The sequence below is a fragment of the Acanthopagrus latus genome, chromosome 15, assembly GCF_904848185.1.
Source record: "Acanthopagrus latus isolate v.2019 chromosome 15, fAcaLat1.1, whole genome shotgun sequence".
In the NCBI taxonomy this organism is placed as follows: Eukaryota; Metazoa; Chordata; class Actinopteri; order Spariformes; family Sparidae; genus Acanthopagrus; species Acanthopagrus latus.
The window spans coordinates 27772565-27800313 of NC_051053.1; the positions used below are offsets into that span (position 1 = coordinate 27772565).

General features: G+C 43.0%; 1 protein-coding gene across 4 annotated transcripts in view; it reads left to right on the forward strand.

Moving 5' to 3' along the window:
* Nucleotides 1-27749, forward strand: part of slc30a6 (solute carrier family 30 member 6) — an 80686-nt gene that overhangs the window by 38781 nt on the left and 14156 nt on the right. For 2 of the 4 annotated variants that reach the window (XM_037123166.1, XM_037123169.1), the window contains 5 exons: nt 7087-7206; nt 7614-7716; nt 7810-7857; nt 8125-8193; nt 11938-13927. In XM_037123166.1, the coding sequence (XP_036979061.1) occupies nt 7087-7206; nt 7614-7716; nt 7810-7857; nt 8125-8193; nt 11938-12534 (937 nt within the window). In that variant the 3' untranslated portion in view covers nt 12535-13927. Of the gene's footprint in view, nt 1-7086; nt 7207-7613; nt 7717-7809; nt 7858-8124; nt 8194-11937; nt 13928-27749 lie in introns of those variants that run through there. The other 2 variants (XM_037123168.1, XM_037123167.1) reach the window with 1 other exon arrangement.

A 27749-nucleotide genomic window follows, 5' to 3' on the forward strand; every position in this document is an offset into this window, starting at 1 on the left:
CAGCATGAAACCCGTCACATCATCCGTGGTCACACGAAGCTGAAACTGTTAAATAATCTGAATAATGAAGCACTTTTTTCCAGTTGTATCCAGTGTGAATATTCTGTACGCTGCTTCAAACAAACCACAACAAACTTTTCTGTTGTTATTATACGTTGATGCCATCAGAGAGAAGATGAGCTGTTTGTTTCTGCTGTTACAGGGTTTGGGACCCGGTGCAGAGAGAAGCTCTGCAGTCTGTTGGCTCGACAGCCGAAACGCTCTCCATGTGTTTCTGACGCCGGGAGCTAAAACTCTGAGCGCCGATCTTTTTCCGGACACTTGATATTTGTGGTTGGAAGCTGACGCTTTGCACCAGAATTGAATCCCCGTCTTGAATTCTGTTGATGTAAAATGTTTCCTCCAAAGAACCGCAACCCGTTTTTTTTTTCCCGCCTCCTGCAGAATTTAATGCCGGTCGGGAAGAAACAAAGATTCAGACCTCAGGCTGTGTTTGTAATGTATGTTGAGAGTCTGATATCATCCGTAGAATATATGTCTTCACTTCAGTTTTGAACGTCAGCTGGTATATAACAAGAAACCAGCAATTAAATCCTAAATAAAGAGAATTAAAGCCTTCTGTACACGTTGCCACGGTAACGTATAGACCGACTCCAGAGCAGACTGATGCTCAGTGTCGACCGTCGTGATGAATATTACATCCCACTGTGTGTTCCCACATCTAAAGTGGGTGAAGTGCACACACAGATACACACACACACACACAGAGTCAGCAGCTCAGTTGGTGCAGGTTACTCGGGGCGACAGCCTGGAGAGTTGTGCAGCAGAACTGAGCTGTGATTGGCTGAGAGGACAGAAATGAACAGGACGTCCCAGCCTAGTTTCCAGTCTTTGTGTGTATGTGTGTGTTTGTGCATATGTGTGTGTGTGTGTGTGAGAGATGCTCTGTATGCCTCCATACACGCACACTGTGTCTGAATGTGTGAATGTGTGTGCTTTCCACTGTGTGTTTGCAAATAATGTGCTTGCTTGACTCTCTCTCGCTCTCTGTGTTTGTGTGTGTGCATGTGTGTGTGTGTGTGCGCACAAGTGTGTGTGTGTGTGTGTGTGCTACAGTGTTGTGTTGTAATAGTCTGTCCCTACTTAACCTCAGCAGGATCTCGGGGCCAACTGGGTTATATAAAGCCTGCTGCTCTCTCGGCCTCACCAGCCACAGGCCTCAGCTCTGTGTGTGTGTGTGTTAGTGTGTGTGTGTGTGTGTTAGTGTGTGTAGAGACACAGATAATTAAACTTATTAATTAAATGTATGATGGAGGCAGAAAGATAAATTGAATCTGATCGTCACGATCAGATTCTGCTGCAGATCCAGAAACATTCGTCTTCACTCAACTCGTTCAGATTAAGTGAAAGTTTAACGTGTTTCAGTTCGAGCTCCTGACTCTGTGTGTGTGTGTGTGTGTGTGTGTGTGTGTGTGTGTGAGTCCAACAGACTCGGTATCAAGTGTTTATTTATCTCCCTGCTTTAATCTCAGCGCTCGCTGTCTGCAACGTGTCTGGATTAACACACACATACACACACAGGGTCACATGTCAAATTATATCAATGCATCAAGAGGGATTATGGGATCGCTGGGATTGTCAATCTCATCCCAAATTCTCCACGTTTTCTCCTCCTTCTGTCTTTTCTGCCTCGCGCTAAAACTTGGCAGTCATGTCTGAATCTGAGGTGCAGTCGGCTGGAGAGTCGTCCCCCAAAATATTACTCTCAGTGTCGGCAGTCTGTCAGTTATTTTGCAGATTAATCAACAGATTTTTAGTCCCAGAAACGACGTCCTCAAACGTCTTGTTCTGCCCACAACACAAAGATATTCAGTTTACTGTCAGAGAGGAGGAAAGAAACCAGATTCACATGGAAGAAGCCTGAATCAGAGTTTTGGTTGTTTTTGTGTTCAGAAAATTGCTCAGACTGATTCATCAGTAACTCGCTGCTGCTGTTAAAGCTTCAGATTGAACGTCAGGCTGCAGAACGGAGGATGAAAACGCCTTTTTCTGCACAAAACCTCCTGCGGGGGAAGAATCTGACGAGGGGGAACCCATCGGCTCAAACGTTGTGACTCACTGCTCAGTTTTCGGACTCCAAAGCGAGGCTGTGTGTGACGGACCCACTCTGAGGGTTTGTTATGAACCCAGAGCGTCCAGCGGTGAATCACCACCTGTGCTCATACGTCCCGGTAACATCAGTCCAAGCAGTCCTTCCATTATTCACCGTCTGAGGAGCCTGTAGGATCTGTCTCGGGTGACATCATCAGGACTGTCTGCCTCTGTTGTCCTTCCTAACGAGGCTGAGCCCTGCGATATTATAGGAAAAGCATGTTTTTCTTGTGAGGGCTAAACAAAGTCTTATAACTCGCACACATTCTTCCTCTCCACTTCTTCTTCTCGTGCAGTTCTATAGACGTCGTCCCCGTGGCGAGCGAGGCTGACATGTTTGACAGTAACGACGTGTTGACATGCATGTCACTGTTGTGTTATCTAATGACAAACACCTTGCGGCTCGCAGCCACCGTGCTGCCCGCTCGTGTTTGTGACAGCACTCGTACGCCGGCGGCCGCGGCGGCCTCAGATCGCAGCCTTTGACGTATTGGAAATTCAATCTGACACTCAGCGCGGGAACGATCCGCCCGGAGGGTTCGTTCATTGACCCGTTAATCAGTTCCAGGAAAACACCGGGCCGGTGTGTGTTGCTCGGTGAGAGGACGGGGTCGGCTCCGTTCAGGGGAGTCGGCTGAACGTTTGGTTTATCCTGCAGAGCCAAACAGAACCAAACAGAACCAAACAGGGTCAAAGACTCTTTATGATGTCAGCTGAAGGTTCATGCAGAAACATCCTCAGGTTAACTGAAACTTTACTTTTGTCCAACATTATTAATTCTGTCTTGATTTGTGTGATTGTTAAACTTTTAGTTGAAAAGAAATCTTGGATTTCTCAACTTGTGTTGTTCTTATTGACGGTTGTTTACAGGAAAGACACTGTGATTAAGTGATTAACCGGACGGTGGACTGACGAGACGATGGAGGAGGCTTACCTGTCAAAGTGAAAAAGACGCAGATTTAAACCCGGTGCTCATCGACTGACCCGGCTGACTTATGTTTCGTGTTAAATGCTTTTAATTTGAAGCTGCAGCTGAAGGAAGTGTTCAGTTTCCATTAGACGTAAATTAACAGGTTTTCTGATTCTGATTTCTGATTCATGAAGTTTCATGAAGAAGCGACTCCTGAGATTGAAGCAGCAAAGGTCCAGATAAGTTTACTGTCACCCAGTTGTGCATCGTTTCACATGGAGAACATGAAGAAGAAGGTCTGTGGGGTGTTTCAGTCTGTGGTGTGAACGTGATCAAGACGAGGATCTGTGGCGGTGGAATAGTTTTGTTTTCTACCAGGTGACACCAGAAAACTCTATTTTCCATATCAGACGTCTGTGTTTCCCTCGGCCTCACCACCGCTCATGTTTCTATCACAGACTTCAAGTTATAAGTTTGTAGATTTCGAGCTCAGGTGAAGACAACTCAGGTGATTTAATTCTCCCAGAGCTTCACAAGAAATCTCATCCGGTCTCCGCTGTGTTCCCTCGTCTGGTGTCTTTGTTGAACCGAGATTAGAGAATGTTTCACCAGTTCGCAGAAAAAAGGATTTGTTGCCCTTAAATCAACTTCTGTGCCAGCAGCTCGTTAAATAATGATGTTGAGCCTTTAAAAAAAAAAACAAAAACAAAAAAAACCCAGCACAACATTTTACCGGCTCTGTTTTGTCTCAGTTGATGGAAGAGGAGTTATTGATGCGTGTCCTCGGTGACCTCGTTCAATTAAACTAACAGCAGTCAAGTCCCTGTGATTAAATCTGCTGCTCTGCCGGCACATCGGAGCTCACAGCTGTGCTTTAAAACCGCCCTCGTCAAGTCGCGCTGATGCTACATCGTGACGCCGCGTCTTCACGTGTCGCATCTCAGATACTTCCTGCTTTGACTTAAACATGGAACCTGTGGATCTGCTGTGTGGACCAATAGAAAGGGAGAGGAAACAAGCCCTCCATGTTTAAGAGCACAGAAAGGTTGTGACAGAGCTGCAGATTTACTGCTCGAGACGCTGAAGACGAGATGTACCTGCAGGTTTTTATAGAACGCTGTCGTGATTAAATATCGTCCCTTAAAACTGAACTTTGTCTCATTCACAAAGTGAAATATGTGATTCTGATGAAGAACGATCCAGAATTAAAAACACTGAAACAGACAAGTTTAGATGGACTGATCATCACGGAGCTGAATCGCTGTAACGCTGTGTTGATCACGTTAACTAAAACTACAACGAAATACAGTCGTCAACAAACTTGTTTCAGTGACTAAAGACGAGATGATGACGAGTTTAAAATAGATCTCTCATAATCAAATCTATGACGAAATGTTTGTTTTGGTTTCAGTGACGAGAAACGACGGGACTGAAATGTGAGATGTTCAGAACAAACACAAAGAAAATGTGTTCCTTGATCGCGGGGTTGTTAAAATCTTTCCATGCGTCTGTCACTACTGAGCGGCAGCTTCCTGATCGGTGCGTTCAAATCAATAAATAGTAACTTTGACCAGCAGATGGATGGAGACTGAATTATTCTGTTTTACCACATCAGTATGAAGCCAAAACAAAGAGATTTCTCTGTAATCTGACAGTAAATGGACGATAACACCGCCTTGTGAAAAGTCTGAATTCATCCTTCATCAGGTCGACGTTGTCTGACACTCAGAATAACAATCTCTCTCTCTCTCTCTCTCTCTCTCTCTCTCTCTCTCTCTCTCTCTCTCTCGCTCTTAGAAATAATCTGCAGATTAGTTGATTATTAAGGACGAGATGAACGAGTGAGAGGAAGAAATGATCCCTGAGCAGATTATTACCTGCTCAGGGCTTCTGAAATCTTCTCTAGTTCAGCTTCTAGAAGTTTCCATTATCTCCCCGTCGAGTCTGAAACGTTCTAATGAAACACCTGAACAACAAGGTGAATTCACTCTGAAGCGGCTGCTGAGGCAGATTCTCGTAGACGAGGTTTGTCGGAGCTCCGTCTTAGACCTTAAACTGACACAACATCAAACAAAACAAGAATGATCCCATCAGCTGCTGTTTGAGTCCCCTAAAGTCCATTATGACGGGGTGATCGGGTTAAAGGCCGTTAATCCTAAAGACAAACATAAAGGCAGAGAAGCTGCAGATTAGAGAGGACGAGGAGACGGCAGCTCAGGAGGGAGCAGATGGAGGAACTGGTGTGTTTTATTAAAACATGAAGCAACCTCTGATTTTATTTTGGTTTCTGGGATTATGGAGCAGAATCATCCAGAGGTTTTTTTTTTTTTCTTTTGTATTTGGCCTGTAAATATAAAATATAAACAAAATGAACCTGAGTTAAAGTACAAACACGACAGAGACTCCAGCAAAACCCTGTCGGCAGAATAATCATAAAGCTGAATCAGCCTCTTTAAATCAGGTCCAACAGCAACTGGACAGTTTTCACTCCCATGTATCGACAGTAGTTCATGTTATTATTTGTAAAATAGCAAATGAAGATGTTTTATCATGGAGTATAAGTAGTTTAGGTTCCAGTGCTTTTTGTGAAATTGTTTGTTGAGGTTGTTGCTAACAAGGAAAAACAGTTGTGATGAACTGGATATTAATATTGAATCCATTTCCACTTTTTACACTCACGCCCCTCAGAACAGAATCACAACGGATATTGGTTCAAATCTCCTTCTCTGAAACGGGTCAACCCCTCAGAACCCCGATACACCGTCAGTCTGTCTTCAGCTGCAGTGATTTGGACGCGCTGGGTTCGTTAGCAACATTAGCAACAAGATGATAGTCTGACTTTTATTAGAGGAGTGCAGCAACTCCCCTGCTGGACTTTAGTGACAGTTCAGATGTTAAACGCCATCACAGAGAAGAAAATGCAACATTAAAATAAATCACAATGCAGGACTGTCTTGCACAAATCAGCAATAATAGTTATGTTAGCTAGCTAGCTGGTTAGCTACCGAGACATCAGCACTGTGTAGGAAGATACAGCAGCACATCGATCTTTTGGAGCTAGAAGTCAGATTATCTGACCAATAATTCACATTATCCTGCTGTGCTGATACATACAATCTGATTTTATATATATATATATATATATATATATATATATATATATATATATATATATATATATATATATATATATATATATATATATATATATATATAATCAGATTGTGTGAAAGATTATTGGACAACCTGTGACAACGCACAAGAACCTGCTCAGACTTACTAACACTAACTCTTCTCACCCCTCGATTTAGAGTCCCTCCACTGAAACACACCAGGACGTATCGTATCGTATCGTATCGTATCGTATCGTATCGTATCGTATCGTATCGTACTGTACATTACTGTATCGTATCGTAAACTCATAGTGTTTGTTTTCTGCTTGTTATAAAGTTTGTGGCGTCTGTTTGGAGGAACATGTCGCCCGATCACTTCGAGCTTCCTCTCAAAGTCCTCTAAAAAAAAAAATGAGTTCAGGTGTTCACGCTTTAGAAAATAAGCAAAATGTCACTTTTATTGGATTACTTTAAATTTAAACTGAGTTCCTTTGACTTAGTTTTGCAGATACTTATAATGTATTCTGCACACACACAACTTTTCTTTATTAAAACTCAGTGATTGAACAGTGAAAGTTAATGATTTTTAAGTTAAAGTTAAACTGAAGTTAGGAGGTTTAATATCTCTGGTGTTTTTACACATGGTTTTGACAATTATTGTTTCTGATAAGTGTGTTTATAAATTGATGCTCGTCTACAAACATCAGTCTGAGTTTTCTGTCTGAGTTTGGTTGGAAAACCAGATTTCTTCCTCTGCAGAACGTCTCCATGATGATTCTGTGTTTTCCTTCTGAGTTATGGAACATTTGCGGTTGATTCAGTGGGAAGCGAGAGGATCACGTTCACTAATCCTGCTTTATTTGTTTGTGTGTGTGTGTGTGTGTGTGTGTGTGTGTGTGTGTGTGTGTGCAGTTTGTGCGGCATCATTCCAGGTCTGAGCAGTGTGCTGCTGCCTCGCATGAACCCGTTCGTCCTGATCAACATGGCGGGAGCGTTCTCCCTCTGCATCACCTACATGCTCATAGAAATCAAGTAAGAGTTCGTCTCCCTCTCACAGCTGCTCAATCCCAAACAAATCTCAAACCAACACGTTAGAAACCTCGGCTGCTCTCTGGGTTTTGGTGATGTTTCTGTCGCTGCTGGTGGAAACTCCTTCTGACTAATTTAAACTGTCCCGATCTTTATCTGCGCTCAACCTGAAATGTGTCCTGATGCAGGAACCTTCCAGGAGGGAACACGCAGACACGGGACAGGAAATGAGACTCAGATTCTCCTTTGAATCATTTAGATGTCTGATGATAAAAATATAAGTTTGATGGAGTTTCCCCATCAGTCCACATTAAGACCATGAAGTCATACAAATATGACAAGAATTAAAAGTCTTACGTCACGTTTCTGCAGAACTTCCTACATGTTTTTCTATCTTCTGTGTTGCTCAGTAACTATAACGCGGTGGACACGGCGTCAGCGGTCGCCATCGCCCTCATGACCTTCGGCACCATGTATCCCATGAGCGTCTACAGCGGCAAGGTGCTGCTGCAGGTGAGACTGATGAGCTTCAGGTCCTGATGATGATGATGATGATGATAAACGAGCAGGTGGAGTGATTATTATTCTGTCGTGTCTCGTTCACAGACGACGCCGTCGCACGTCATCGGACAGCTGGACAAACTGCTCAGAGAGGTAAAAACAGACGTGACATCCGGAGATGATTTCATGTTTGATTGAACTTCACTGTGTGTTCTGATCCACTCGTGTATTTAAAGCTTCTCTGTGCTGTGATCAATCTCCTCTTGAGGTCTGTTTATTTAAAACCATCATAACTGGTCATTAAAACTCACTTCTGATATGAATGATGTCAGAAAAGTTGGAAATTACTTTATCTTCAACCAGCTGGTGAAGTTTATCACTCTGATTGGTTAATTTGTTCCTCTTTCTTCGTCCAATCAGGTGTCGACTCTTGACGGTGTGCTGGAGGTTCGCAATGAGCACTTCTGGACCGTCGGCTTCGGATCTCTGGTACGTTTCTCAGCCAGACAGAACTTTGTGTTGTGCGTTCCTCAAAGACACTCAACACTTTACATGACCACAGTGAGCCTCCGTTATCTAAAGGTGACGGTATGAAACGAGCCACCTGTTTGATTCACGTCGATTGTGGATTCAAATTAATCCTCTGTGGAACAGAGAAGAAGCTATTTTCAGTCTTTAGCTCCAGTAAACTGTCGCTGGTGTCTTTAACCTGCTGAAATACAACAAGAGACACAAGATGAGTTGAAGGTAGATCGTCCAGGTGCTTCACTTCCCTGCAGCCGACTTCCTTTTTGAAATCGATTTCTGACATTTATGAACAGATTCTGACTCGTTGGAGGTAAGTGAATTATTTTTTTTTTACCTGCTCTTGAAGATAAAGAGTGAAAGTTTATCTGCACACTGAGGAGACTCTTAACACACTCGTGTACGAGCTTCATCCATCAAACAGCTGAGCACAAGATCTCCTCACATCAACGCTCGCGTCGCAAAAACAGTTCTACGGTCCGACGAAAGCAGCCGAGCTGCCCAGAAATGATCCGGTCGTCATCCACAGCCGTCACACACAACACGGTGTTAACTGTGAATGATACCTGTGAGTGAAACGACCACGGAGACGACGGATCGGCTGCTTTCTTCTTCTTGTCTCTGACCTGAAGTGACGTTCAGGATGATGATGACAAGACGACACATCACGCACGATAAGAGTTTCATAAATCGTGTTTTCAGGGGAGCTCATATCTTATTAAGAAGCAGCCCTGTGGCTCCTCGCATCGTTTGCGTCCTGGATGAGGTAATAATCAGAAATTCAGGCACAAGATTCACATTTTAATTAGCGAGTTGACATCACAGAGCAGCAGGTCTGAGCCTCCGTCTCACCTGCCTCAGAGTTATCTCACGTGATCACCATCTCCTCTCTCCTTAATTCCTCCAGTTAGTTAGTTAGTTAGTTAGTTTGTTTGCTTCGTCTCAGTATTCGTTTCTCTCTCCTTCCTCGCTCGCTCTCATTCGTCGGTTTGCAGCGACGATCTGCAGGGATTTGTTCACCCAGACGAGAAGAAGGAACAACTCATTCATGCGGAGATATTCTCTCTCTCTCTCTCTCTTTCCTTACCCATTTTTTTTTTTGGAGGGGATGCTGTTGTTGTCGCCGTCGTCATCGTCTGTGTTTCACGTTGTTGTAGCGACGACAAACAAGCCCAGCTGGCCTCCAGGGCGGCTGAGGTCCTCCGACACGGACACACAAACACAAACAGAGACGCGCCAACATCTATCTGCTCTTTCTGCTGTCAGAGACGAACACAAACTATTAATTACAGCTAATTTAACAGGAGTTTTGTCGGCCCTGAAGTTTAATCACTGCGGCATCGTCTGGGAGACACGAAACGTTTGTCAGGTTAAGTTTAGAGCTCGTTTGGTTTTTGTTCTGTACGATTTACTTTTTGGCAGCTTTTTCTTGTAATTGTAGAAAAATCCCTCAGGTGCAGACTTACAACACCAATAAACCCCGAGAACATACACACACGTTTTTTAAGCAGCTTTCGTGATTAATTGTCAGCCACAGTAATGTAAGTTAAAGTAAATCAAACAATTATTGTAATCCTGTTTAAAGCCGGAGGAAAGGATGTCGTGAGTGTTTAATGATGAAGCTCAGAGAAGATGTTTCACTAAAGAGACTAAAGAATACAGACGTCAACGTGCAGGTACATGTTGAGAGTGAACATGCTTCATTTTTCATAATAAAAGTCCCGTCTTATTTTGTAATGTGGAAGTTTCAGGAAATTTAACTTAAATTTAAGCTCGCTAGCAAACTTTCTCCTCACAGCTTCAGAACAGCCTCGTTACTTTAGTGTGATGCATCTGAGGTGAATTCTGGATTCTTGTTATTTCCCAACATCAGCAGACTGATGTGGACCTGATGTGAGCTTCAGTTAGCTTTGACCACACACAGAGGGAGACTTTTCACGTGTTTCCACCTGAACTCACACTTTATTATATTAATGATTACTGAGCAGGTGAAAGTTGATGGTTTCTCTCCTCTTTTACATTGACTAAGCTGTGACAGCAGGCAGATTTCCATCATATCACGTCTTGATCTACTGGTTTTTGAACTCCGATTTGAATTAGATTAAAGAGATTGAATCAGTATCTCAAGCTCTCAGAGAAACTGTTCATTTAAGATCATTTTTCTCGATGTCTTCAGCTCCTGTTGTTTTAATGTGCTTAACTTTTATTCACCTTAAGGACAAAAAGAGAAAACAGGGTTTTATCCTTCAACATAATTCTGAGCTTGTCTTCAGTTGGATAATAACATTTAAACATCCAGGACACGTAAACTCGAACACGTTCTCCTTTTAACTTTAAAACCCGCCGATGTTTCTACCTCATCGCTTTACGTAACAGAATGAGCCCGTCTGTGCGGTCGGGTCCAAATTTAGCACATGAATATTTCACATGGTTTTAGAATCATGATTGTTTATTATCTGCAGGAGCGGATGTGATTTATTGGACGTGTTTATGAAACAGTGATTTGGTGGAATGACGTGGCGACTGTGTCCTCTCATGCAAATTAATCCCTGTGTGTGTGTGTGTGTGTGTGTGTGTGTGTGTGTGTGTGTGTGCTGCCTCCCGCTGCCTGCAGGTGGAGCAGCGTTCTGTGTTTACATCCGTTTATTGCTGTTGTTATTTGTGTTATCGATGCGGCTGCTGCTGTCGCTGATGTAGCTGCAGTTACACAACTGTTGGTTGTTGGCCCACCGCTAACAGAGCAGCTGTCCAAACTGATTTGACCCCTCTGACTGCACTCGTGCCCCACGGGGGGTGTATGTGTGTGTGTGTGTGTGTGTCTGTGTGTCTGCCTTTATGTGTGAGTGTGTGTGCTCGTCTGTGTGTGTGTTCCCTGTCCTCTCGAGGTCTGAATATTCCCGTGAGGACGGTAAAATTAGCAAACAAGGACAAAACGAAGCTCAGTTCAGTGTTTAAGGTCAGATTGTGATGCGAGGCTGACTGTCGAGGTGAGGAAGACTCTGGTGAAGGTCGCTGAGCCATTTTAATAAACTGTCGGACGGATTTCTCTTTTGAAATGCGTTTGATAAAAGAGGCTGTGTTCACAATTTCAGCCCAGATTAGTTTTTGTTCTCGTGGATTTCAAGAAGTCTGAACAGCAAAAAGAAAGAACATTGAAAATGAAATCCAATTTGTGCAAATGGGATCCGAACAGCTGGAGGTGGTTTGAAATCAGATCTCTGCACATGCATCTCAGTCTGGACACTTCCGCCTCTCACAGGAATCAAGCAGATGAGCTGAAGCCAAACGGCTACGAGCAGAGCCGGAAGAAGACGACAACAAGTCTGTGGAGTCGCTCTGAAGTTCAACTCCGCTCCCGGATTTGAGTGGCGGTTTGTTTAGAGAGCGAGATGGTCGTTCACGCTTCCTCGCTGTAAAGCCACGTCACGTTCACCTGGTTCCCCAAAGGGCCTTTCTGGATTCTTTAACTGTTAGCACGTTGTGTTAGCACTGCTGTGTAGCATCGCTTCTGTGTCTTTGTCTTTGCTTCACTGCTGCTGTCACAGAAAGCTCAGCTGATATTGACATATATCAGCTCAGCAGAATATAGAAATCGATGTTGATCCTTTAAAAGTTTCAAGTATTAATTATTTCCCTCCTGCCCCGTCCCTGATATCTTCCTCACCCCCTCCTGCCCTCACCCCTCCACCCCCCTCTCCACCTTTTCAGGCCGGCTCCGCCCATGTTCGTATCCGTCGTGATGCCAACGAGCAGCTGGTTCTGGCTCACGTCACCAACCGTCTGCTGCCGCTCGTCTCCACGCTGACGGTCCAGATCTTTAAAGACGACTGGACGCGACCTCTCCTCTCCGGGACGCTCTCGTCCGCCTCCGTTCCCCCGATGAGTCCCGCTGAAGGTTACGCCCTCTCCTCCTCCTCGCTGCCTCCTCTTCCGATGTCATCAGGAGGAGAGCTGGACCCGCTGACCTCCACGCCCTCCAAACCCACCAGCCCTCCCCCGGAGTTTGCCTTCGACACGCCGGGGAGGAACGTGCAGCCGATGGTGCTCCCCGCCCCGGGACATCACGGCCACAGGCCCTACGGAAGCCTGGGACTCGCCTATGGAGCGTCTCCCTACACAGGGATGCTGAATCATGGGCTGCCGCGGCCCGGCGGGGGGCTGGGACTGGGCGTGCAGGGTCTGGGTGCAGGGTACGGACTGGGTGTGCCTTCCTCTCAGAGCTACAGGACTGCCTACGGAGGGGTGCCGTTTGGAACCAGCAACCCTCTGGCTTCACAGTCGCAGTACAGACAATACCGACCCTGATTGTACCGAACTGGAACTCTTACGATACTTTGATCCACAGTGGAGGTCCAGTCTCTGCTCGGCTCAGATATTTAACCACTGAGCAGATTTATTGGACGTGTGACCACAAGATGGAAACTTTAGAGAGTGAAGATGATTCTTTGGAGGTTTGCTGTAAAGTTTTGAGTCTGATGGTAGAAAAGAGATGGTTTGTATTTATACAGGGACCAACAGGGTCGGGTTCTGTATGTTTGGGACTCTTGTTAAAAGTTTTTTTTTTTTTTTTCTTTTTGTATGAGAGAAAAAACATCATCAAACATTCCTGATGAGAGGAAATTAATTCTTGAGTGAAATTAATTTCCAGCGTTACATTTTTTGATCTTCAGGCATTTAAAGGAAACTAAAGAAAAAGAGGTGATGTTAATGTTCCGGACCAAACTGAGGGAGAAGATTCAGAGAAGAAGAAATTTATACTGTAGAGATTTAATCATCAGGAAAGATGTTGTTGCCTTAAAGTGTTTTACAGCCGCACGACCTGCAAACATAAAACTATTGTATTTAAAACCAAAACTTGTTTTCATTTGTAAGTTAAAATCAGCTCCTCCGCCGTTGTGTTTTCACTTGATTGTACGTTATGAATTAAACTACATTTCTTCAGTCAACGAACATCAAGTCCTGCACCGTCGCAACACCAACAACAGAAAAGCAGCAACGCAGATTTGCGACACATTCAAATGAAACTTAGCGCAGACAGGCAGGAATCAGCAGGTTCATCGGGTCCGTAACGATGTATTAAAACACTAAAGTTGAAAACAAGTTCACCAGTCGAGGCGGCAGGAGACCGGCAGCTTCCATGATTTTATCAAAGCAGTCGAAGAGGAAACAAGCAGACAGAACGTCCAACATTTCCAGCAGTCTCTCGTTATCTTATTTTGACCATTTTATGTCATTTAAAACACGACGATGACAACCGTGACGACTGTTTCGCACGACATGCCAGGTTGTTGCCTTTATTCTCTTTGTGAAAACTTAAAAAAATTGACCTCTTTTTGCATCGTGATTGTGAAGAAATGTTAGAAAACAATAAATTTGTGAACATGGAGACAAACAGTTGTGATTTCCACGAAGAGGACCATCGACTGGTAGAGAATATCTGACTGGGACGTTGGTGGTTTTTAGTTTTATTTGTGTTTTAATCTGAGACTGTCGTTAAATCACCTTTATGCATTTCACAGGTTTCTGGTGCCTTCCTCAGATTTAAAGAATCTTGACATAAAAATATCAAATTGTTACAGAAGAGCCGAGAAATTAAACTTCAGTAACTTTGGAAAACAAACACATTTAATTGAACATGTTCCCTGTATGTTCATCTGAAAAGAACAACCAGGACTTATATTAAAAACATGAGATGAAAGTTTGTGTCCAGCTTCTTTCTCATCATCTCTCCTTCTGTTGAGTCTAAGAAATGTATTCTTCAGCTAAAGAAATGTTCTGGTTTTGTGTGCTGTGTTGGTTTATTTCATGTCACCAGACTCCCTTTACAAATAACCGGATTTTAAGAGTTGTCGAGGGTGTTGAGGAACTTAACAAACTTTGTGAAACAGCTGCAACAAATTGTAAATCATTGGTGCCTTCTTGTAAATTCAGCCTTAAATGAAATACATGAAGCCAACTATTAAGCACAGCATCACCAGACTCCATTAACAAATGTGGTGATTTTAAGTGTTGTTGAGTTAAAACAAACTTGATAACGTAGTGAAACTGTGTCTCTGACAGATTCTAACTCATTGTGTCCTTGTTGTAAATTCAGCATTAAATAAGAAGCTGAAGTTGTTTCTCTCCTTGTAAAAAGCGTCAGTTTGTGGCAGCATGTCTGTACCATGTCACGTTACAAAGACACTAAACAGGAACAATATAGGCGACTTCTTTGTCCCCGTGGAGAAAGTCCCCAGACTCCCTCAACAAATGTGTCAGTTTAGTGAGTTGTTGAGTTGGAGACACTTTATAAACTCTGTGAAACTCTGTCTCTGACTCATTCTGCATTATCTGTCAGAACAAGAGCTGAAGGATAATTCTCATTTCATACATTATAACTGATTAAACAAACGATGGGGAAGCTGCGTCGCACGTCGTCTCGTTTGGACTCTCTTTGCGATCCTCACAGCCCGACGTTGTTCCTCCTCCTGCGTTCTCACTCAGCCACACGCTGCCCTGCTTGCATAATAATGTATGACACACTTTAGCAACTTTGCGGCGTCTGGTCATTATTTTGTCCCCTGCAATCATGTTATTTTGTTGGCCCGCAGTTCGCCGCCCTCGCATCCTCATCAGCCCAGAAAATATTCAAATGAATGAGCGGCGCTTCGGGCCGCCGCGTGAGGCTGAGGTGAGGAGACAGCTTCGAGTCCGGCAGAGTCGCAACGTGTTAGGAGGCCAACAGACTCCTGACCCCGTTACTGAAGAACCCGCCTGGTCTCCAAAAACCACTAATAGGCCCAAGTTCCCCTTTATTTCCAGACCAGTACTCATTGATCACTGGGTCTGTTTAAAGTCTAACGAGTGGAAGAAGATCAGGCACATTTTCCCACTGAGAGAAAGCGGTTTCCCAGGAGTTTAGTCAGTTAACGAGGTGGACGTTCACGGGCTCGGGTCCAAACTGTGATAAAGATGAGGCGACTGTGGACGAGCCAAACATGAAGCCCGGTTAGAAAGAACCTGAACCTTTGCAGGAGGAACTGTGGAACAGCATGTTTTCTCTCTGCATGTGAGACGTTCAAGTGTCTTACTGATTGACTGACTGCAGTCTTCAACCTGACAACTCACCCATGAGCAAACAGCTCCATTAAAAGATGGTTCTGTTTTGGTTCAGAAGAATTAGAGTTAATTTCCATTTCAGTCATTTCAGTTTCCATCTCCATTGCTTTTTAAGATGCATGTCAGGCCCCACTTAATTTTCTGACTCTTAATTATATTTAATTGGTTGATGTTTTACTAATTCATGGAGTTTTTATTTTATGGTTAAGTGTCGTTACAACTGTATGTCTGTTTGTGTGAAGCACTTGGTTTTGCTCTTTAAGTGCTGCAGTGTATATATGAAATACAACTTGAAGCTTGAGCTCTGACCTGAATTCCATCCAGAACATTGACTGTGAGCCGGACCTGATGACAATCATCCTCTGAGCGAGGCGACACATCATCATCTGCTGCTTCCAATCAAAATTGTTCTGCTCTTTGCGTTGATAGTTGCTGCTGGGATCTGATCCCGTCTTTTGCTGATTGGAGTCGATGAGCCTTCAGCCTCACAGATGGTTCCTCAGACTGGACTTCCTGGATTGTATTTTTGTCTCACTGGTACCTGATGAACCAGAACAGCTTCTGTCTTTGGTCTGATGCTCCTTGTTCTGCTGCTGAACAGGTTCAGATCTCAGCCGAGCAGCGGTTGTTACTGCAGCATGTTAAGTCTCGTTTATGTCGCGTTTCTAACGACGATCATAAAGTCGTCTTTCAGTTGTTCACTGAAGATGTTTTGTGATCTTGACAGCCTCGCGAAGCTGCTGACAGATTTCCTGTCTCGTTAAATGTTGACGACACCTTCTTAAATGAATCTAATCTATAAACTGTTAATGTGCATCTCCACACACACACACTCATCTCCCACCGTCCGTCCTGAAACCTGTTTAAGTGCCTCGTCTGAAGAATTTCATTTCCTCTGCAGAAGAGGATAATCCCTCCTCTGTTTTTGTTCGCTGGCTTTTGGAAGAGATTTTGACCAAACAATCAAAGAAGTACTTTGGCCTCGGAGCTTAGCAGGGCTTCTGCTCCCTGAGCGTTGGATGTGCTCAACGGCCCTAAGCCTCTAAAAAGGTCCCCTGGCATTTTAAAGTTCAGAGCCACGGCGTTTGTATTAGTGTTGACTTCACATGCTTGTTACAAAACAAATGGGGTAGAGCCTTTGTAATCTGTGCAGAAAATCCCCCGGAAAATGAACGAGATCTGTGCTGCGTCTCGGCTTTCTGGGTCAGCTCGACACACATGGTTCATACCGCCGAGGTCGCCGACGACCGCGTGTTCATGCTGCTGCAAACGGCTCGGGTCCAAACACCAGAGGAGGGCCGCTCAGATTAAAGGAAGGTTCAGTTGAGTTTTGGTAAATACTGAACACTTTTTTTGCTCAGCTTTTGTTCTGTTCATTCTGCTGTAACTGACTGAAACAAGTCTTTTGGGTCAAACTGCAGTAACGCAGACTAACCTCCCAAATCCACCGCAGAGGTAATGTTCTGTGTTGAATCTGCTGTTCCTTCGACAGTTCACTCAGTCCTTATCTCCCCCCTCCTGAGGATATAAAGTCAGGTGAAGTGTCCTAGTCCACAGAACAGTTCTGGAGCTTCACAGTAAAACAGAACTGCAGCATTTTGCTAAACAGCTGAAGCAGCTGGAGACTTGATTTAAGACAGAGAAGCCTCTCGGGAGTGAAGCCGCTCGGGAGTGAAGCTTCTTGGGAGTGAAGCCGCTCAGGAGTGAAGCTTCTCGGGAGTGAAGCCGCACAGGAGTGAAGCTTCTTGGGAGTGAAGCTTCTTGGGAGTGAAGCCGCTCGGGAGTGAAGCTTCTTGGGAGTGAAGCCGCTCAGGAGTGAAGCTTCTTGGGAGTGAAGCCGCTCGGGAGTGAAGCTTCTTGGGAGTGAAGCCTCTTGGGAGTGAAGCCGCTCGGGAGTGAAGCCGCTCGGGAGTGAAGCTTCTCGGGAGTGAAGCCGCTCGGGAGTGAAGCTTCTTGGGAGTGAAGTCGCTCGGGAGTGAAGCCGCTCGGGAGTGAAGCTTCTTGGGAGTGAAGCCGCTCGGGAGTGAAGCCGCTCGGGAGTGAAGCCGCTCAGGAGTGAAGCTTCTCTGTCGTCTGCTGTTACGGCAGCAGAACTTCTGTATCTGTTGTCAGACTGCAGCAGGTTGAACAGTCTGTGGCTGTTGTCTGAGTATCCACTGACCTTCTGGCTGGTTCCAGAGCCTTCCTGTCCCGGGCCGTGATGGACCAGTTCAGTTTGTGTTGTTTGCATAATCTGGCTCCTCAGTTTATCCTCTGTGATTCACAGGAACCTGAAACTGTTCAACTGCTGATGTAGACAGGTGTGTGTATGAGTCTTTGCTTTCGTCTTTCTAAGATCAACAATCAGCTGCTTGGTTTTGCTGATGCTGAGCAGCAGATTGTTCTCTGTGCACCAATATGAACTCTCATCATTTAACGTTATGTGGAGGAGGTGCGACTGCCAATCCGAACTCTCTGGAGTCTGCTTGTGAGGAAGTCCAATGTCCATTCCCAGAAAACTCAACATTTAAGTAAATGCAACCTCTCAGAGAAAAACGCTTTGTAAAGTGTTGTGATTTGACCCTCAGGGCCACCATAAGACACTGTAAGTTGAAATCTATGAGAAGAAATAAATGTGAAAAAAGAACAAACATCTTCAAACAACAGATTTTAGAAAACGGCTTTGTGTTAATGTGGCTGCAGCTCCGTCCTGGCAGCAGTGTCAGTGAGGTCATAGTATTAATGATGTCAGAGGGTGGAGGAGGTCACACCGTCTGCTAACTGGGGTAGAACAAATGGGGGCGGGGCCTGTGACATCACCTGGATCGTCCTATAGTCTCACAGAGGTGTATGTCATTTATGTTTTTACTGCATCAGCATCCGCAGGATGCAGCAGCGTTAAACAGAACGAGGCCACTATGTTAATCTGTGTGTGTGTGTGTGTGTGTGTGTGTGTGTGTGTGTGTGTGTTGTGTAACGTTGGCAGTGAACACTGTGTTCAGACCGGCGGGATCACTGCATCTGTTTACAGCGACCTGCAGATTAAATCAGACCTCACACTTCAAATAGAGACTAATCCAGCACACACAGACACACACACACACACACACACACACACACTCAGCGTCCTGCAGGAACATTAAAGTCGGCGCTCTAATCCAGCGAGTTCAAATAGAAACACTAAGTTTGAGAATTTGAGTTGTAATCATGGAGTGTGTGTGTGTCCAACATTGACCAAACACACACACACACACACACACACACACACACACACTCTCACACACATCCATACCATCTCTTTATGTAGCTTCCTGTTGACGCACACACTCTCGTCACTTCTGCTCTGTCTGGATTCATGCAGCCTGTTTAAAATCTTGATTTTAAGTCCAGCTGGATGTAAATCCAAAAGATCCAAAATCAAAACAGCGATCTCCATCCAGATGTTCTGCAAGCTTTAATCAAATATTCAGAGAATCGAGAAAGAAAAACTGAATTCACGCTCATTTTCATTTGTGACACAAGTGTCCTGGTTCCACCTCTGTAGAATATCCCGTAGAACTGTCGATGAAGAGGAAACTGAAGAAGACACGAGATCACTCTCTGACTCTCTTTACAGACCACCAGATGAAACGCAGCATTACCTTCCAATCAAATATATATTTATTTAGAACATTGTTGGAACATTTGGGATAATGTGAGAACACAACTCTACAACACAGAACAAAGATCGAGTCGTTTTTCATTGCAGAAATGTTTTATATGTTCAGCGGAGCATGAAAACATACATGAGAAAGTGACATTTTTTTGTTTTATTGCATTTCCAAACATGGAGATATTGTCTCATTTGTTGAGTTGTCAGCTGTAATCCACAACCCATCTTCTGTTTATTAAAGCTGTAACTTGTAACTCTTCTACAAAAGACGTTATAGGATGCTGAGACGTCTCAGACGGGCCGCAGTGTCTCTGCTGCAGCGGCAGGGCGGCGCCGTCGAGCCGGGCTTGAGCTCGGCTCAGTTTGATGCTGATGCTGTTTGACGCGTCGCCGCCTCCTCGCTCAGCCGCAGTCAAACACAGAGTGCTTCACTCCCATTAACAATGCATACTGTGTGTGTGTGTGTGTGTGTGTGTGTGTGTGTGTGTGTGTGGACTCTGGTATTTTATCCAACAGTAATTTCCTTCGATAATTTCGACTCTTTTGTTGATATTTTCTTGTTTAAATGAAGCAGAAATGTAATTTACAATGAATGAATTTAATGTAAAGTGATTTATAGATGCAACATATTGTTATTATTATCATTATCATTATTATTAATATTATTCACCGGACTAGTTTTACGGCTGCGACTACAGTTTTAATTACACACATTTTGGAGGTTTTCCAACATAATGTAGCACAAGACGACATGTTAGAACGGATCAGAACAAATCTGGACTCATGACCTCAGTCAGATAAACTACAATGATTAATTTAAGGAGAATTATGACAAAACGTAAATTAAATGACACATTTCCATTAAATTGAAGTCTGAATATTTTCATTTCATTTCATTTCTTTCTTAATTAACATTAAAAACATAATCGTGTGACAAAAATATAAATATGACACATTTTTTCCCCGATACGTCTCAGAAATAAAAGATAAAGACTTGTATGATTCATCAGCGAGCTCTGAAGCCAGCGAGCTAACGTTAGCAAACAGATCAACCTGTCTAATGTTAGCCTGAAGCGACTAGCAGGCGTGGCTAACTGTACTGCGGCGGCATTAGCAGGGTGGTTTCAGTATGTTTGTATTCTTCCTCTTAATCTGTCGCCACACTTTATTATCGTGTTGTTTTCATTTTGCAACAATTATAAAATCAGGTCGAAAGCTGACGTGTTCGTCCCATCTCATCAAGGATCGACTTTTAGCTCATCGTAGTTTTCCTTAATGAAATGAACACTGGACAGACATCTTGTATAAACACCAGACAAAATACTCAAAATGTCTTCTGTGATGAAAACACACAGACTCACAGTATGCAAACATTACCATCATTAAACCTCCCTCGTCGCTACTCAACAGTAAATGTTTGACATTAATTTGAGCCATTCGTCAGATTCCTTGCTGTGTTGTTGTGATTGTCTCACGCGACAGCGGCACCACAGAAGAAGAAAAAAAACAGAAACATTTCATTTTGGCCTTGAGCAGAAAACGTCACAGGAAACAGCCTCTTTAAAAAACAGAGTGGAAGTCGATAATATCTTTTGTTCCCAAAGTGATTCAGCTGCAAATGGTCTGTGTGTGTGTGTGTGTGTGTGTGTGTGTGTGTGTGTGTGTGTGTGCTGTCATACATGTCTGCAGCAGTAGGTGTGTATCGATGGTGAAGGACGGCGGGTGGACAGACAGACAGACAGATGGGTCGGTTTGGTTTGTTTAGCAGAAACACTCAGAGGGCAGCGGGGTGAGCTGTGTTTCCATACAACAGCAAACTGCCACAGGGCGGAGAGGGGGATGGTGTGTGTGTGTGTGTGTGTGTGTGTGTATGTATGTGAGAGACTGTGTGTGTGTGTGTGTGTATATGTGAGAGACTGTGTGTGTGTGTGTGTGTGTGTGTGTGTGTGTGTGTATATGTGAGAGACTGTGTGTGTGTGAGTAAGGCGATGCAGAGGAGTAAAGCGGGTAAACAAGGCCCAGAGGTCAGTAAAGCGAACATGTGACCTGGATATTTGTTGGTTTTGAAGGTCGGTCGGCTGTTTTGGGGAAAAAGGAGGCAGGATGACGACACGTACGGAACAACTGGACCAAACAGAACCGAACCGACTGCCCTTCTTTGATAACGTCCTTGTGATAAATGATAGTTAACAGTGTAGATTCAATATCAACACACGTGTTTCTTGTTTAGAAGCACTTGAATCTTGCTATTAGACATTAAAGAATGTTAATGAAAAGTATTATTGGTTTTTACAGTTGTTTGCAATCAAGGGCACATTAACTGAGTTTAACTTAATTACCTGATACGTTATTTTACACCTTTACTGAGTCTTTTTTTGGCTGCCTGATTAACATTTCGAGCCGTCTGGATGTGTCACAAATCACATGACGTAACTCGCCACAAAAGAATCTTTCCTCCGGCTTCCTCCTGCGGTCCAAAGACAAGAGCGTGAGGCTGATGGTTGTTTGTCCGAGCGGCCGGTGATGTGATGATCCGGTGACTCGTCCAGGGTTTAATCCTCCCTGCAGAGGACGACAGGCGACGGATGAACCGAGCAGCTGTTTTACATAAACGTTACTAAACTGACCGCTTGTCAGCATTAATAACATTTAAAGCTTAGTGTGTATAAGTGTAATTAGACGTTACGTATAACTTGTAAGTTTGGTGCTGAAGGTAAAGCGCCTCAGCTGAAGACGACGAGCTTCTGTCAGCGTCTCCTGAGGATGTGCGACCTGACGGTGGCCCGTGAGGCTCAGTGTGACGAGACACCGGCTTCTGTTCGCACTGCAGCAACATCAAATGCAAAGTCAGAACAGTGGATCGCTTTTCAAAGCTGTCTGCCTACATTACCCACAGTGCATCTCAGCCACTATCAGATGTGTGCAGCTTCCTCTGCAGCCACAACACGTCTCACAGTTGTTTTTACATGGAGGTTCAGTCGACATGCAGGTCTGAGATCAGCCAGGAGAGAGAAATGTTCACCCCCAGAGTGCCTCTTATACCTTCAACTGCCCCCCACCCGACACACACACACATACACACACGCACACACACACAGTCCAACACACTCCTCCTACATGAGACTGCTCATAGACACTTATCGCCACCCTTGACTAACCCCATTGGCTGCTCTGCTCAGTGTGTGTGTGTGTGTGTGTGTGTGTGTGTGTGTGTTTGACGATCATGCGGGCCGACAGCCGGGTCTCCGGGTCAGTCTCTGGGACGTCTCAGGGCCCCCGTCAGGCCTGACCGCCCGCCAAACTGTCTCCCTCACGGGGCGGCGACAGTGCCTCCCCTCTGTACCCTACACACACACACACACACACACACACACGTACTGTACATGATGTTTTATATCCACACTTTCATATGTGAAACTTATCAGTTTTTAAGTTCACACACTTGAACTCATCTTTTTATACGACATGATCCTTTACGTGTGTGTGTGTGTGTGTGTGTGTGTATATTGTGTGTTTTTTGACAGTGTATTTTATTTATATGTATGTTTTCACTGTCTGTATGTTGAACTATAATTTTCCACGATCACTATTTTAGTTTTCAGAGTTTTTTTTTTCCTTATTTGTAATTTTGTAAAAAATTACAAATCAGGAAAAACAAATTACAAATTACAAAAACAATCTGAACTTTATTGAATTTTTGTATCAACAGACTGATCAACATATATTTATTTTGTATTTTTCAGATGTTCTTTTGAATTTTTATCACTCGGCTTGTGTAAAATTAATTATCCTAAAATATTGTTCAGTATTGTTCATGATCATGTTTCTGTTGAACGCAGTGAACTTCACAGACTGAAAACTGAAACTTAAATTCATCTTTAATAACAGTTAATTTACAAAAAGAACAGCAGCCTCATTAATGTTGTATCGCCTTTATCATTTTATTCTTGGATCCAGTTTTTGAGGCCGATTGTGACATTTTGTTTTACACTCGTTTACTTTCAAATTTGACAATAATATTGATTATTAATGCTCAATATGTTGTTTTTCTGCACAATAATTCAGTTCCTGGCAGCACGAAGGAAGTTTTGTATTTTGTCTGAATTGTATTTTTGGTCATTCAGAGCCACTGTACATGATTAACGTAACAGTTCTCCTTAACTTTACATGTAAAACTTGAATATAAACATTGATTTAATTTGGTTTATACACATGATAGAAGAACTTTGTATTAAATGTTAAATTTTGAACTTTAATATTTAATCCAGACACTTTAATTTCAGTAAAGGGAGAAAAAGTTTACAACCATTTCCAGCTTCTTTCTTTCATCAGCTGGTCAGACGTTTCTCACGGAGGTCGGAAAACTGGAATATGAAATCAATAAAACGGATCAAATCACAAGAACAAATCCACAGAGATGATTTCAGACTCTTTCTTGCTCCCCGGATGATGACCCGCCAGCGCCGGCCTCTGGTGTTGGTGGTTCTGTTCGACACTGTGGATCGATCACATCTGTTAGAATCAAACCTTTCAGAACTGTTTTCCGCAAAGGAGCAGAAACTTGGCCGACACAGATCCACAGTCATTAAGACATTCCTGTCGGAGCTGCAGCTCTCGGTGGCCTCTCTGTTGTGTGTGTGAGTGTGTGTGTGTGTGTGTGTGTGTCAGGGCAGGGTGTCTGTGTTTCCTCGTTGTGCGTCTTCAGTCCGTTGTGTCGGCGCAGCAGCTGCACGCTGGAGAAAGTTGAACGTTTGGCCCTGAATCGCCTGACGGACCGACCCGCCACCTGTCTCACTCTGATTGGCTGCCTGACAGGAAGCAGAATGTGCGGTAAGACATGCGCTCAGTTCTGTTTAAAACTGTTCCCACCACCTCCTGTAGCAGTGGTTGAAATCTCGCCGTGTGACTCTTTAAGACACTCGTACGTCATCAGTGGTCGTCGCTCACAACCAGATATTAGCATTAGCATTAGCATTGACACTAACGACTTCACTCCATCACCTGGACACTAGCGGTGACTTGTTGTTGAAGCTAATTGTAGTTAGCATCGCTCTGCTGCCTTTTGTAGGATTTTTTTTGGTGAATTTTAGATTATTACATGAATGTATCTGACGGTTCTGATCCGTCCAGGTTCTGTTGGTCCAGATAATCTCCACAGATGAACTCCACTCTGTGATGTGTGAGGCTACATTAACTGTGTAGCAGTAAGAAGCTAATGTTAGGCTACAAACAGACGACATCACGGTCACATGACTGAAACGTCTCCACCACTAAGAGTCTTACTGCACAATTACTATCCAGGTTTTCTATAAACTGATCAGTGTCCAAGTTGTAAAGTCAGAGTTAGAACAGTGTGGAACTAAAGTGGCCTGTAAAGACGGACGAGTGAGTAGATGAGTCTCCGTGTTGCTGTGATGTCAGGAGGTGGAGTTACGTGTGAATAAGCCAGTGACGACTGCTCGAGACTGTGTTTCAACATTTGTAAGTGTGAATCTACTGGACGTGTTTGTGAAACGTTTTTAATCCTGACCAAGAGGTGTTTGTGTCTAAACCGAACCAGATCATAAACACCAGACATTTATCATGACTGACCAATAAGAGGAGTCCGTCTGATGACATCATTCAGTTCGCTGCCCAGTGAACTGCTGTTTGAGTCATCTGGTGAATATTCCAGTTGTTTCATATCGTGGTTTATATAAATAAACCAAAATAATTCAGATTTCTCCGAAACTCAAAACATCAGAAAGGTGTGAAGGTGTGTGTGTGTGTGTGTGTGTGTGTGTGTGTGTGTGTGTGTGTGTGTGTGTGAGATGAACAGGAACAATCTCCATGTCAGTTTCAGTTCTCGACCACACGTGTTTCTCGGTCTCGTGGCTGAATAAAGACTCGACCTGAGCTGAGTCAGCAGTATTGTGTTACAGGTGGAGGTGAAACATGGAGAGAGAGGAGTGTAGAATCATGTCATCATTATTTCATCAAGACACACACACACACACACACACACACACACATACACACACGTATGTATACGTGAGCGTCTCTGGTTTGCAGGGTTGGACTGCTCTGGGCTTGGTTTGTCCCGCCTGGTCTTGGTCTTGTGTTGGTCTTGTGTTGGTCTTGTGTTGGTCTTGTGTTGGTCTTGGTCATGACTTGGTCCGATTGTCGGTCCAGCTCGGGGCTGTTCTCATCATCGGCATTATTATGTTGAATACTTTACATTTGACTTTCTAATTCCCAGGGATGCAGAATAATTCCCCCTCCAGCAGGATGTTCATAATATTCATCAGATTCCATTAATTCATTTATTCTTTCATTGTTTCTGGATCGACTCTGAGTGAAGTCACGCCGCAGAAACCAACAATGACAAAGATTTAACAAAGAAGGAGTTCAAACAACTGAGACATGTGACTCTGGAGGGAAGCAGTGTGGCTGTTATCTGCAGAGCTGCAAACATATTATATTATATATTTCCTTTATCAGTTATCCTGATAATCAATAATCACAGTGTCTCCTCAGATAATCAACTAATTCCTGTAAATCTGTCAGATGTAACACAACACAAACTCACAGATGTTCAAACTCCAGGAAACAAAACATTTTTACATTTCAGAAGCTCAATAATATTAATATTTCATCAATCACAGTTATTATCTTTGATTACATTTAAATAAATGTTTGTGTGTGTGTGTGTGTGTGTGTGTGTGTGTGTGTGTGCGTGTGTATTGTTCAGTGTGGGATCCATCAGAGGGCAGTAGAGTCTCTGCTGGTTTGTAACTGGGCACACAGGTTCACAGTGTGCTGGTCCAGCTCATGTTGATGATGATGATGATGATGATGATGATGATTATAATTATTATATTATTGTGATGAGGAAACATCACGATCAATAACAGCGTTCAGAAACTATGAAAGGAGCCGAACGGGTCGAAGAAAGCAGCAAAATCTGAGAGTTCAGTTTTGTTGGAACGGGATTACACACTCACACACACACACACACACACACACACACACACACACACACACACACACACACACACACACACACACACACACACACACACACACACACACACACACACACACACTCGTCCCAGTGGAGGTGTGAGTCTCCTCCTCAGAGTCGGACCTCTCGGTGACCCGGCTTCAGAGTTTCCTGGATTACACGTGTCCCGTCAGGATTACAGGACTCCAGTTTCAGAGTCATCACAGAAATTATAGATTTATATACGTTGATCGTCCCAGAATGCTTTGCTGCTTCTATCAGCTGATCTCTGTCAGCTCAGACGTGTTTGTGTTCAGTCGGGTCACTGTGTCGCAGTTTATTAATACTTTCATTACTGTAAGAACTGATATATTTAAAACTGTTAATAACTTATTATCAGTTAATAAATCAAAAGATGTTATATTATATTATTTTATATTATATTATTGCTGGGTGCCTTCAGAGGGACTTTTATCCTTTTTACTTTGATTTTATTTATAAAACGTGATCAGTTAATAAACTATCGATTGTTACAGGCAGGTGTTTGACTCCTACAAAATAATGATCTAAAAAAATGATGGGAATAAAAAATGAAAATACTGTAATTTAAAACAATGATAAATAAATAAATATAAATATAGAAATGCAATAAGAAATAACAGTATTAGTGATAATAAATCACTCTTATCAGTATTTGTATTGTTATTATTGATCAGTCAATACTTAAAGATAATAATAATGACACAATGATGTTTTGTGTTTAATAATAATAATTCATCTTTGTGCAGTTTGTGGACGAAATGTAAAATACAAAATAATCTTTTTCAGACTTTGAGCTGAATTTATTCTGCAGTATAAATATTTTACTCTTCATTCCTTTAGTAAATTTTGCTGATAAAACTTCTGTTCTTAAAGTGTTTTCATGACTTTTGAGTAAAAGATCTGAAATAATAAAAATTCCTCATCTTGTTTCTCAATAAAAAGTACAGAAATGTTCTTAAACTGCCTCCGGTCAGTGTTGATGATCATGTTTTCATTATTTTATTCTCTTTACATATTGGAGACACTTTAACAACTTTATATACTAATGAATATAAACTAAGATGAATGTATGAGCTGTGTTTCTGTATTTATAACGGGACTGAAGCAGAAATGTGATTTACAGACAATAACTTCAGGTTAGTGAGTCAGAAGTTCAGAGTTCGAACTGAGTGAAAGTATAAAGTCACAGATGATTAAAATAATAATAATAAGTGTACTGAAGTAAATAAACCTGAGAGTCAAATTATCTTTGATTCACAGAGAAAACACAACAAAGAGAAATAATCCAATTAAATTTCATGTAATTTAATTTTTTTTTTATGTAAAACCTTTTAAATTTACATGTCGACCACCTTCATTAAATAATCTGACCTGAATAACCTGAATAAATTAACTCTGAGCTTCTCTGAAACGCAAGAAGAGTTAAAAGTTTGTTCACAGCTCCACATCCAGGGGGCGCTGTGGACACACACACACACACACACACACACACACACACACAGTGTGTGTGTGTGTGTGTGTGTGTGTGTGTGTGTACAGAAACATTTTACAACCTCGACATTCAAAGTGATAAAAAAAACCCAACAAAGAGCAAAAAACAGAAACACAAACAGAAAATAAGATAAAATAAAAACTTGTGTGTTTAAATGTGTCTGAACATTAACACATGTTCAGGATTTTAAATTCACTATTTAAAGATAAAAATACAGACATGTTTGTGGTCACAGTGTTAATAAAATAAAACTAACACACAGTTTGTTGATTTTT